Here is a 12982-nt window from a genome sequence, read left to right as displayed (position 1 = left end):
TTAGCTTATCGGGGGTGCCATGAATCTGGCAGGGCCTGTCAAGAATTTTGTCTAAGCTGGATGGACCTTCTCGGCTGCCTTTAAATGTCTTTTTCCGTTGACCGGGTTTGGAGCCCCTGAATCCGGCGTTTATCATTGTATTTTCTGGGTTGTCTTCATTGTTTCGACATTTTTTATTGCATCGTAGTTTTCCGTTGCCATCCCTGATTTCGGATGTGCCTGGGTCACTGGTGTTGCTACGGGCCAACCAGCTATCCTCACCTGCACAAAAGCGGGTCATGAGGGTGGTTGGGGCTGCCATTGTTCTGGGCTTTTCTTGGCCAAGGTGTTTGGCAAGCCATTCGTCCCGGATACTGTGTTTGAAAGCCGCTAAAACTTCGTCATCCGGACAGTCGACGATTTGGTTTTTCTTGGTCAGAAATCTGTTCCAAAGCTTACGGGCGGACTCTCCAGGTTGTTGGATTATATGACTGAGATCGTCTACATCCGGAGGTCGGACATAACTCCCTTGAAAATTTGCACTAAAAGCATCCTCGAGCTCCTCCCAGCTTCCGATAGAATTTTCGGGGAGGCTTTTCATCCAGTGTCGAGCTGGTCCCTTGAGCTTGAGGGGTAAGTATTTGATGGCATGGAGATCATCTCCGCGTACCATATGGATATGAAGAATAAAGTCCTCTATCCAGACCGAGGGGTCTGTCGTTCCGTCGTATGCCTCGATGTTTATGGGTTTAAACCCTGCTGGAAATTCATGGTCCAGCACCTCATCGGTGAAGCACAGGGGGTGAGCGGCGCCTGTGTATTTGGTTATGCCGCGGGGTGAGTCCGACGGTTGTAGTGCTCGGTGTTGGTTCCGAACTGGAGAGCGGCCGGCATATTTGTTTTGGTGGTCACAATCCCGCGTTGGGACATATCCTCGAGATCCATAAATGGACCTTGTTATGCCAGCCCTTTTATCCAAGTCTTCACGTAAATCATGTTGCTGGTTCTGGGTTGCTACCTCCCTTTCTTTATGGAGCGGGGGTGCGGATTTGTGTGCGGTATTATTAGCTGCTTTGTCTCGACCACGAGGTAGTCGGTCCTGTTGGTCGTCCGTACGGTTATTCGGCATATGGGCGCTATAGCCTCATTGTCAAATTCGGGCAGCAGTTCACGTTTGAGATATCTCTTTGTTTGGCGATTGCCGCTGTATTTTTCCTTAGTGTCGAGCACTTCGTTCCATTTGTCATTGAGCATATCCTATGCGGCTTTAAGCCGTTGCTTCTGCTTATTCAAGCTCCTAGCAGTGGCGATAAGTCTCTGTTGGGGGCGTTCTCGCTCCACTTGTGTATCGAGGATGATGAATGTGTCGTCATACGAACTGTCCTCTTCTTCAGAGACAGGTTGATAAGTGGCGTCTTCGGCATCGCTGTGGTCAGACAGCAGCCCCAGACTGTGTTCGTCGTCTTCCTGCTCGCCCTGCTTCATGTCTGGGTCTTCGGGGTCTTCATTGTTTTCGGCGTTGTCCAGGGTATTATCTCCTGCGCCGGTATTGCTATTTTTACCATGGCATGGTTTAGAGCGGCGCCGCTGACGTTGGTGCTTCGGCTGCTTCTCAGGAGGCTTATCCTCAACTGGGTCCTTTTTGTCCTCGCCATTATCTTCTTTGGGGGTATCCATCATGTAAATGTCATATGACGAGGTGGCTGTCCATCACCCTGTGGGCGGTGTTTCCTCTTCTTCTCCCGCATTGTCGTCCATACCGTCGATGTCTTCGGAGTCAAAGTCGAGCATGTCAGTCAAGTCGTCGACAGTGGCTATCAAGTGGGTGGTGGGTGGGCAGCGAAGTTCTTCGTCGTCCGTTTCCCACTCAAGTCGGACATAGTTCGGCCAAGAGTCTCCTGACAAGGAGAGAGATCTTAATGAATTTAACACGTCGCTCAAGGGCGAGTGCTGAAAGATGTCCGCGGAGGTAAACTCTAAGATCGGCGCCCGATCCGTTTCGACGGGCGCGGACACACGCGGTTCGGAACCCGTATCCAGAGACGAGTCCGGGGGTCCGACGACACATGACTCGATAGAGGCTAAATCTATGTTCGGCTCCAACGCTGTAGAGTATGCGGCCTCCGTGGTGGGGTCCAGCCCCCTGTCCATGGACAGCGCAATCTGTTCTGGACCTAGAGCCAGGGCAACCACAGGTGTGATCTCCTGATCGTCATCTGATGGCAGATCTAAGTCATGCTCATCGCGGCCGTAGGGCGCACCTGTCATGGGCTCGAATCCGTCGAAGATTAAGTCTCTCCGGATGTCGGCGGTGTAATTCAGGCTTCCAAACCTGACCTGATGGTCAGGGACGTAGCTATCAATCTGCTCCAGATGGCCAAGCGAGTTGGCCCGCAGTGCAAAGCCGCTGAATACGAAGATTTTTCCGGGAAGGAAAACCTCACCCTGGATCACATCGATGTAGACGATTGAAGGAGCCATCAAGCCTTATGGTGATGACACAGTGGGACTCTTAATGAAAGCACCAATGTCGGTGTCAAAATCGGCGGATTTCGGCTAGGGGGTCCCGAACTATGTGTCTAAGGCTAATGGTAACAGGAGGCGGGGGACATGATGTTTACCCGGGTTCGGACCCTCTCTATGGAGGTAATACCCTACTTCCTGCTTGATTGATCTTGATATATGAGTATTACAAGAGTTGATCTACCACGAGATCGATGAGGCTAACTCTAGAAGCTAGCCTATGATTATGATTGTTGTTCTCGTCCTACGTACTAAACCCTTCGGTTTATATAGACACCGGAGGGGGCTAGGGTTACACAGAGTTGGTTTACATAGAAGGAAATCTACATATCCGAATCGCCAAGCTTGCCTTCCACGCAAAGGAGAGTCACATCCGGACACGGGACGAAGTCTTCTATCTTGTATCTTCATAGTCCAACAGTCCGGCCAAAGTATATAGTCCGGCTGTCCGAGGACCCCTTAATCCAGGACTCCCTCAGCGGGCGCGGGCGTGGAAGGCGCCACCACGCTCACCTCGGGCGAGCACTCCCCGGAGAGGCGGGAGGCCTGCGGGTAGACGTGGAAGCCGAGTATCGACTACGTCGCCGACGCGTGGGGCGAGTCGGGCAGCACCATCCGAGGAAACGCGGATGAGCCGGTGCTGGTCGTGGCCACGTCGGCGTTGACGAGGCCATGCCGGCTAGGGTTTAACCCTAGCATATATAGCACCTCCCTCGTTGCTGTCGCGATGTGCGCATTGGTGAACTCCTGCTGCGCGGCGGCGGCGACGGCCGCCGCCGCGATGGCTTCGTCCCTCGCGTCCGCCGCGTGCCTCCGGCCCTTCCTCTTCGCCGACCCCCTTGCCCGTCGTTCGGGCGCCGGCCTCTTCTTCGGCTTGGGCGCGGGGGCGGTCTTGCGGGGGACGCGAGGCTTGCCTTTGCCGGAGGGGCGGCCGTCATGCCGGACGAGGCGAGGGAGGAGAGGCCGGCGGCGGCGGTGAGGTCGTCGTCCATGGCGGGTGGCGGGAGCGCGCACGGGCAGAAGGGTTTTTGGGGGGAAATGGAGGAGGCTGCCACCGACCAGCTGGCCAGGGGAGAGGAGAAGGTTAGCGCGCGCGTCCGTCTCTTATCCGCGCCGACGCAAATCCAGCTAAAAATGGGCCGAGAATGGGTGGGCAGGCGGACGAAAAGCGGACGCGCATCCGTTTGGGTCGGCGTATTGGGCCGACTTTTCTGTCCGCGTCAATCCAAACAGACTCCCGCGAACGAAAATGGGTCGCCCCGTTTGAGTTGCTTGCTCTTATACGAGAAGGATCCATCTTGCAGCTAAACCATCTGTATGTAGCAGCAGTAGTGTACGCACTTGGCTGAGACTTTTTAGCGCAGGTGCATGCACGGCGTACGCTGGATTTCCGGCTCTGCAGCCGTGCCTCTCGCTTTCTCTTGATGACATGAATCATCCTCTGGCTACGTGCGTTTGTGTTGAGCATGGACTAGGAAGCGCATGCATGCACCGATGCACGCATGGCCACCACCAGCCGATCCATTGCACCGTGCATGCACAGTTGCCCGTGATGGGGGTGATGCGGCACTGTTGCGGCATGTGCGGGGAACGCGTCACGTAGCGCCACCTGAGCTGCGGCCCGCATGTGCGAGTGGCACTGTCGCTCGTCCGGATTCTCTGCCCGACCGATCCGGAGCTCTGTTGTGGCTGCCGAAGGAGAACACCTGCGCATGTTTTTCTCGTGGGAAATGAATGACGAAATTCAAACAAAGTCCATTTCCTTGCCAAACACCTACTACTAGAGTGTTCACTGACAGACAAGGAGGTAGTGTTCTGCCCGGATCAAGATAAGAAAAGTGCATCGGGGGGCACCTGCTGAGGGGACATTCGACCTTATCCAGAACCTGTGGCCATGACCTGTACAGAGCGAGCTAGACGGGTGGACCGTCGAGCGGCCGGCCGGCAGTTGCAGGCATGCCAAGGTGGAGCGCACGCAGGAGGCAGGACCAGCGTGAGACAGCCTATCGCCCCGGGCATACGTGTTCTTCTCGCGCGATGTCGATGTATCGCTCGATCGTCGGTTGCGAGTTCGTTTTCTTCCTGGGGTCCGTCGCCGCGCGGCAGCGTTAGCCAGATTTGCTGCTTGATCCTCGAAGTCAAGGATCCTATATGTGTAGTTGTGTACTGCTCGATGGAAACATGATCGTCCATATCTTTAATAATAAGAAAACAAAGACGGTATACGAAACTACTCCCTCTACTTTTAAATATAAGTCTTTTTAGAGATTTCAATATCAATATGAATTACTCCCTTCCTCCAGGAAAAGTTGTCCACGGGCGTATTTGTTTTTCTTTTCAAAAAAAACCCACAGAGTTTTAAACACGTCACGAAGAACTCCATCTCCTTCCTTCCTCCGATCCTCCCCCGTCGCCCGCGCCTTGCAGCCATCGCCGGCTACCCACCTGGGCCGCCGCCCGCCGGGACCTGCTCCGCGTCCCAGCGCGCGACCAACAACAGCGCCGCCGCCCGCTTGGACCTGCGCCGCGGCTTCCCGCCTGCACCGCGCGCCATGAAGGCGACCTGCGCCGGCGCCCACCTCGAGCTACGCCGCCGGCCCCATTGAAGCTCGCCGCCCACGGTAGCCCACGGTCGCCGCGAACGTCCGCCCACCTTCGCGGCCCACCTACGCCTCTGATTTTGTCTGCTTCACCCGCCAGAGCCTTCGATTTTGTCTGCTTGAGCCGCCGGCGCCATGGACAATTCCGGCAACTCCCGCCTATGATGCTGCTACTGGTGGGCGACGCCGACGCCGCGGACCTCTGATGCAGTTTTGCCTTTTCCCTGCCTCACCTCGCTCCCACTCCCGCCTGTGCTGGTGAGCCTGCCCCGCCCGCCTCTGCTACTGCTGCTGTGAGTCTGAATTTGCTGTTCTCAAGCTGTAGATGAAATTCAGTGAGTGGATACAAAGCTAGAGAAATAATCCAGGACAAAGGCTATACAAAGATGCATTAGCATTAAAATCACATTTCTGTTCTGATGTAAAAACACCAAAGATGCATCATGTAGTCTACAGGAATGTTGCAAAAAAGATTCAGTGAACATAGAAGTTAACTGAATGTGTCCCTCAATGTCCAATATTCATCAGTTAACTGAATGTTAACAGAAGTGAACTGAATCTTCTACTGCATTTGGAACATCACACAATAGCACCTTGCAGGCATCCCAGCCATGCAGGCACAAAACCAAGCCCCTGTTTACCACCAGCACAGAACTGAGCAAGTGTACTATGCCTCTGAAGATGACCTATTTGAACATGGTCACAAGACCACAAGAACTAGATGCCAACGTCCTAATGACAACACAAGAACTCTTGCTACTGTCAAACCTGCAAAATTCAGTATACCTGAATTTGAAGGAGATGATATTGAGCATTGGATCCAGACAACAGAAGAGTATTTTGATAAATGCAAGAACCACCTTTAGACCAAAGAACAGAGTTTGCTGTGTCTTATGATCTTAAAAATAAATTCTGTACAACACTTCAGTGGTGGAGAGGAACAGGATACAATGCACAAACACTTCCTTGGCATAAGATTCTGCAGATATTTGGGATAGACTTGCAGAGACCTCGGTGTGTGACAATGTTATAAATCCTTCCATGCTCTAGTGCAGACAGGAACTGTTGGGCAGTACATTGAAACTTCAGTTCACTGATTATCAGTAGTGTAAATTCAGTTAACTCCTACCCTGATGTCTAGAACACTTTACTAAGCAAGCAACTACTGTACTTAAAAAATTGGGAACTAATCAAGCCTTTGAATAGAGTTGGCAATATTCATGCTCAAGACATTGATTTTATCTACAGTAGACTGAGCACTGAATGAGCAAAAAAGACACAATTTAGAGAGCAAAAAACTGAACATTTCATGATAAAAAACTGAAGATTTCTGAACACTTCTGAATGAACATTTGTTATGATAAGATTTACAATTTCTCTTTAGCAAAGACTTAATATACAAATTCAGTTTTTAGGAAAGACAAGATTTACTAATGCAGTGAACATTCAAAGTCTGAACATTTCTAAATCTATTGAAGAATTAAGGAGGAGTACAATTATTCAGGTTTGGTTCTGTTCCTTTTTTTCAGTTTCAGCAGAACATTGTTTCTGCAAAATGTTTCAGTAGAACCTGACCGAATGAAAGAAGTAGAACATCTATCTCAACTATACAAAATTCAAGGAGACAAAAAATCAGTAGAACTTGACTGAATGAAGAGTTTCTCATAGCTGCTTTTGCTTGTACAGAGAGAGGGTCCTCCGGGAAGAACCCTGCGGCAGGTCGGGGATTACAGTGCGCTGCAGCATCTTCTTGCCCCCAACATAACAAGACCAGAATCAACAGAAGCAAACCACGGAGTTGCTGGACAAAATAATTTCAAATAAAATGAAAGTTGACAAGGGAGGAGAGGACCTGCGCCATGTTGTTCTGCTTCTTGATGAGGGAGGTGAGGAGGGGCCCGAAGAGCAGGGACTCGAGGAGCACGTCCGAGGCGGCGAACGGAATCCCCTTCCTCCTCCTTTGTGGACTGGCGCATGGCCGAGGCGGCGACCGGCGCGTAGGCCCACGCGCACCTGAGGTGGCGCAAGCGCAGCGCGAGCCACTGCTGCTTTCCCCGTGCCTCCTCCGGTGTCGGGGGCAACGCGGAGGACGTGTCGCCGTCGCGCGCAAGCAGGAGACGCAACGGGAGGAAGAAGAAACGATTTTGGGGGTGAAAGAGGGGAGATTTAGGAGGCAGGCAAGGGAGGCAGGGGAGCTGCGCGAGACCGGAAGGAGCGACGGCGTAGGCAGCCGCGGCGGCGGAGGAGGACGCGCGGGAGAGCAGGGGAGCAGCGCGGTGAAGCTGAGCAGGGGAGCTCCGGCGTCCATGCGCCCGTGAGGGAGCAGCGGGGTCTGTCGATTGGAGAAGAAGAGGAGTGCGGGTTGTGTCGGGAGTTTGGGGAGGGGTTTTCTGCAAAAACGCCACAAGCTTAGTTCATTTCAAATTTTACAAAAAAATCCTTCGGTTTTAAATCTAGTGCTAATCCCCCCTACCTCTGCTTCTTCCTCCTTCGACCAAGCGGCCGTCGTAGCCACCGCCGGCAGCCGCCGTAGAAAGAGCGGGCGACCACCTGCGTCGTCGCCCACCTGCGGTTGCTCCACCACTGCGAACGTGGGCCGCCCGCACGGACGCGAGCTGCCCCGTCGCCCAGCTGAGGCTGCTCCTCCAAGGCGACCACCTCTACGGGCGCCTCCTTCCCGTGGCCCTGCTCGCGTCCCTGGCCCTGCTCGTGCCCTGCTCGCCGGTTCCTCACCACCGCCGCAACCCCAGCCGCCGCTGCCAACCCCGGTCGCCGCTCCCCTCTTGAAGAACTCGGCAGGCAGGGCAAGGCGGATCTTCCCCGGCGGCGAGACGACCACGCAGACCTACTGATGCCACTGCCGCCTGCCCTCGACTGCTGATTGCCTCTGCTGATTGCTTCTGCTAATTGCCTCTGCCCTCGACCACCTCGACTGCTGATTGCCTCTGCTGCTGATGTTGGCTGCAGTACAGTGCCAATTGCAGTACAATTTACTGCCAATTGCAGTATCAATTTCAGTTTGTCAATGAAGTACTCCATCAGCGTCAATTGCAGTGTTAATTGGAGTATTAAAATTGTCAATTGCAGTGCTAATCTACTGCTAATGTTATCTGAAATTTACAGTGTTCTGTGTCTGTCAATCATACTTCATTCAGTGTCCTGTGTCTGAAATTTACAGATTTCAAACAAACAGTATCAAACTTCAAGAAACCTAGACAATACTCATGGACATAATCATGGAAACCTCTATTCTAATTTGCCAAATCATGGGCATATTTTACAGGGTTTAAATGACTCATCGGAAACTAAAATACAAACTGAAGTTGCATGAACAGAAAGAGGGAAGAAACAATAGAAAGGAGCCGGCTCCAAAAATTCAGAGCCAATCTTGCAATGCAACCAAGAGAGAAAAGGTGAGGTGAAGTACCTGTTGTGGATAGGATCAGGGCCATTGGGCACCCTCCTCTCGCTGTTTGGTGAAGTGAATGTGAGGTGAAGTAACTGAATTCACTAGCATAATCTGAATCAAACAAAGCATAGTTTGAATTCACTAGCATAACCTGTTATAGAAACTAGAATGAACCTTCTTTTTTTCCCACCCCGACCCCGACACGCGACGCCTCTGGTACTCCGCCTCTGTTCCTGCGAAAGCTTGATCACATCAGATGCTAATAAACCTTAAGGGGTACAGTATTGTATTCTTTTAATCTGATGCTAATAAACCTTAAAGAGTACAGTACTGTATTCTTTTAATCTGATGCTAATAAACCTTAAGGAGTACAGTATTGTATTTCTACTATGCAGCAAGGTACTCCAACATAATATCAAATTCATCTTTTGTTTAAATTCATCTTCTGTTTAAATTTAGTTTATTTAAATGCATGAAGTTTAAATTCAGTACAATATCCTTATGAATTATGAGTTTAATAGATCCTCTTTAGCAGAAAGACGTATATTCCTTGCTCATTATCAGACAATCACTTATTCCCAAACCTAAGTTTAAAAGACCTCGTGTTTTTAGGAAATGCATGAAGTTGAACAAGGAAATTAAGATCCTCCATAAGTACTGTGAATTTGCACTAACTTTTGACAACAGCAAAAATTCAGTTAACCACGACTGTAACTAACACTGTCTTTAGATTTTGACACCAGCAAAAATTTAGTTAACCACTATGTAAACTGTCTCTAGATTTTGACAGCAGCAAAAATTCAGTATGACAGTCTAAATTTGTTTTCAGTTTTCACAGTTTTGACATTGACCAAGATTACTAAAGAAAAAATCAGTCCAAATCTGTCTACTGTCTTCAACATTGACCAAGATTACACAAAAGCTTAGGCAGTAGCTAAATTTTCCCTACTCTGGTGCACCATAATTTTCCATATTCATTGAGCAAAATTCAGTCCAAATCTGTCTACTGTCTTCAACATTTGCTAATTGTCTACTGTATTCAACATCTATCAGTACAAAATGAACTTCAGCTCAGAACTATAGCATGAACTTGAGATTACTCTGGATCTGAAGCTCCGGCGAGCTCTGTACTTGAGCACGTGGAGGTGTTGTGGACGCCTTGAGCGCGTAGTGCTCCGGCGAGCTCGACGGTGAGCTCCTCCACCTTGAGCACCCGTGCTTCCCAGTGCTTGGGCGACGACGTCCATGGAGGGGGCGGGCTTCATGGTTGACGGCGAGCAGGTGGTCGGACGAGGGGGCCAGCAGGGGTCGCCGGGTAGTTGGCAGGTGCCGACGGGGAGGGAGGAGCGGAGACGGGAAGGCGGGAGGGGGGAGCGCCATGGCGAGGAAAAGAGACCGGGTTGACGAGGCGGCAGACAGAGGAGGGGGTACTCGAGGAAGAGGCTGACAGAGGAGGTAGACATGGACGGCGGCCGCCATGGCCAGTGGTCCTCGGGGTTGGACGCCTGGCTAGGCCGCCGCGCAAAAATCCAACCTTCGGGCAAAATTCCAAGCTTCAAACGAGGCATGGGGGAAGAATGTGGCACCGGCGTGGGCGGAGGTGGAGAGGGAGGGGCAAGGCGACGTGGGGCGGGGGGGAGGAAGGGATCGAGGCGGCGCGGCGTCATGGCGTCGCCGGCGAGCAAGCAGTAAAAGAATGGGGTAGCGAGGGGAAGAGTGGGCGGTGTGGAGTGCGGGTTGTGTCGTGGGAAGCTGGGTGTGTTTTCTGGAAAATATACACGGTGGCAACTTTTTCCGGACGGAGGGAGTAGTTTATATTGAAATTTTTAAAAAAGACTTATATTTAAAAACGAAGGGAGTAGAAAGGCAGGTCTTTTGGTGCAGTTCACTTTGCTCTGGTGGGCGTCTTGGGTAAGTTGATTCTAGATCACGCAAGTTTGGACCAGATGCGTAAGAATCATGATCAGTTCAGATTAGAATACCATACCGTTGCCGCATGCACGAAGAAGGCAAAGAACTCTTTCCATTTCTCCTCCTCACGTGCAGCCCTCTTAAACCAAACGAAGCTTGACATGATCTGATTCGGTATATGTCGCTTGGTTGTGCTCCTGTGCATTCAGTGCCATGTTGTACGTCAGTCATGTACCAATAAAGCTCCAACGGTTAATGGGGCTACGACGTAGCTGGCCCGAGGTCCATTGTTTCTTCAGCACGCATGTGGCGAGGCCTAACAAGACAGCCCAGTTAATCAAGTTACAAGGTCATCCACGATAAAATATTTCAAACGAAATCACTACTAGGTATATTCATCCATTGCAAAGATCACTCTAACCTTCTTTGGTGATGACAAGTAGCGCACTGCATGTGCAACACTGATCACAATATGGGAGTTTTTTGCTTTTTTTTTCTTGGTTTGTTTTCTCAAAATATTTTATCTCATATTTTAGAGCCATCTTCGGCACCAATTCCTATTCGGTACTTAAGGAGACCTCTTTCACAGTGGCGGTCGGAGAACAAGAGCATTCACATGCCGCCTGCTCATGGGCCGCAACTCAGCCTATGCTCAATGGTTGCGCCTTTTTTCTCTCGATGCAACAGATGACCAAAATCGTCGACCGTGACCATTGACCATTTGAACAAGGCTGTTGACTTTTCGTGGAAAGTTCATAGAATTAAAAAAAATATTCACAAATTAGTTTACGAGTTAAAAAATGTTCATCACTTTGGAAAATGTTCATGGACTTGGAAATTTATTTGTGGACTCAAAAAGTTCATGAATTGTTCAAATAACCAAGGCTTTGAAAAAAAAACATTGCATGCAAAAAAGTTCAAAAGGTTGAATATTAAATAGACATGAATTGTAAAAATTAATTCATTTCTTGTGAATTTTTAAAAATTTCAGAAATTTAAAAGTTTCCAAAATTTTAAAAAGAAACACAAAAGGAAAATCTAACAAAAAACATCCTGCAAAATCACCCAAAAAATCACTGGAAAGCTATAGGACTAGCGATAAATCTACATAGGTCGGCCCGTATAGGACTAGCGACGCGGTGGCTGCTTACTAACAAAGTGTTAAGCCCCTAAAAACGAATAAAGCATTAAGCAAGGCATGAAGCATTAAACATGAAATGGCCACCCTAAGACGGAAAATTATATTTGACGCTCTTTGCGTCAAACTGTTGACGAAACGCACATGCTGGCGTACCACACCGAATGGGAGCATCAGTTTGGTGCTAGAATGAGAAGAGAGGATGGACAAGGACCGGTCGAGATAAATCCTGTATGGGAGATTCCATGGACACTGGACGTCCCTAGTAAGGTTAAAATTTTCGTTTGAAGGCCTTACATGGGACTGTCCCTGGGTTCGCAATGCTGGCTGCCAGACATATCCCAGTTTCTCCACAATGTCCGGTGTGTAAATCAGGAACAGAAAATATAAAACACTTATTATTCACGTGTGATCGAGCCCGTCGGGTTTGGAAATCGTTGGGAATTAATGATATCATTGACAAAGCTTTATCTGTTGATCAGTCATGGTCTATTGTTTTGGAGGAGATCCTTCGACAGAGCCCCAAAAAATCACATGTGCTTGATCAGATCGACCTGAAGGAAGTCGTTGCTGCAGGCGCCTGGTACATATGGTAGCAAAGGTGTGAACTGGTAAAGGGGTAGCAGGTTGCATCTCTGACGAGGACAGCTTTTGCTATACAGGCCTTCTCGGCAAACCATGCCTCTATTTCAGCGGTCAAGACACATGAAATTTCATGGAAAACCCGCCTCGAGATACTTATAAAATGAATATAGATGCAGCTTTCTTTGATGATGGGACCGGAGCAATTGGAGTTGTCGTTCGTAATGATCGTGGGGAGGCAGTAGCGGGATGTGCGGAGAAAATTTATAACCTTCCGAGTCCGGCCACAGCGGTGGCAGGAACTCTTGAACAAGGCCTTGCTCTTATTGAAAATCTTGGATGCTCGTCGGTAATTGTTGAGTCAGATTCAATGGAACTTGTCCAACTCTGTAATGGTGAGATAGAGGTTTTGACCCCATATACAACAGTCATGGCTGAATGTTTTGCGATGGCTCAGAGAATAGGTAATATCACTTTCCAACATTGTCCGAGGGATGCAAATAAGGTGGCCCATAGTCTAGTTAGGCATGCTTATGATTCAATTTCTACCATTTTTTGGGATGGTGATCCACCCATATTTATTACGCCGCTTGTAATTAACAATGTAACCATCAACTTATTGCAATAAAGAGCCACAAGGCAATTCTTTTAAAAAACGCACATGCTGGCGACTCGAGCGAGCGATTTGGGCCAGCTCATCTGTAGTATGTGTACTGCTTTCACGCTTCCGTTTTGGGAAACTTCTAGAGGGTTCTGAGGCGGTTTTTCCTGGTATTGGGGACCTTCTGAAAAGTTCCTGCAATGGTTTCTTATTTTTATTTTTCTGATTCTGTTTCAGTT

The 12982-nt window shown here is 49.6% G+C and overlaps 2 protein-coding genes across 4 annotated transcripts; both read right to left on the bottom strand.

Moving 5' to 3' along the window:
* Positions 1-4672: 4672 nt before the first annotated feature.
* LOC119325039 lies at positions 4673-7486 on the bottom strand. 3 transcript variants are annotated; one of them, XR_005157284.1, is made up of 2 exons: positions 6750-7486; positions 4673-5421 (listed from the first exon to the last, which is right to left on the bottom strand). XR_005157284.1 is itself a non-coding variant. In XM_037598795.1 (2 exons), exons 1-2 carry the CDS (start codon positions 7408-7410, stop codon positions 5332-5334), a joined length of 546 nt encoding a protein of 181 aa, XP_037454692.1. In that variant the 5' UTR covers positions 7411-7483; the 3' UTR covers positions 4673-5331. The 3 variants fall into 3 exon arrangements, 1 of the variants encoding a protein (XP_037454692.1); XR_005157283.1 differs by having other exon boundaries at positions 4673-6848; positions 6955-7484; XM_037598795.1 differs by having other exon boundaries at positions 6955-7483.
* Positions 7487-8571: 1085 nt separating this feature from the next.
* LOC119322522 lies at positions 8572-10117 on the bottom strand. Its single transcript, XM_037596005.1, has 2 exons — positions 9612-10117; positions 8572-8744 (listed from the first exon to the last, which is right to left on the bottom strand). Exons 1-2 carry the CDS (start codon positions 9988-9990, stop codon positions 8653-8655), a joined length of 471 nt encoding a protein of 156 aa, XP_037451902.1. The 5' UTR covers positions 9991-10117; the 3' UTR covers positions 8572-8652.
* Between the last annotated feature and the right edge of the window lie 2865 nt (positions 10118-12982).

Source organism: Triticum dicoccoides, chromosome 6B (genome assembly GCF_002162155.2).
Source record: "Triticum dicoccoides isolate Atlit2015 ecotype Zavitan chromosome 6B, WEW_v2.0, whole genome shotgun sequence".
Lineage (NCBI taxonomy): Eukaryota > Viridiplantae > Streptophyta > Magnoliopsida > Poales > Poaceae > Triticum > Triticum dicoccoides.
This window is presented reverse-complemented; position numbering and strand designations above follow the sequence as displayed.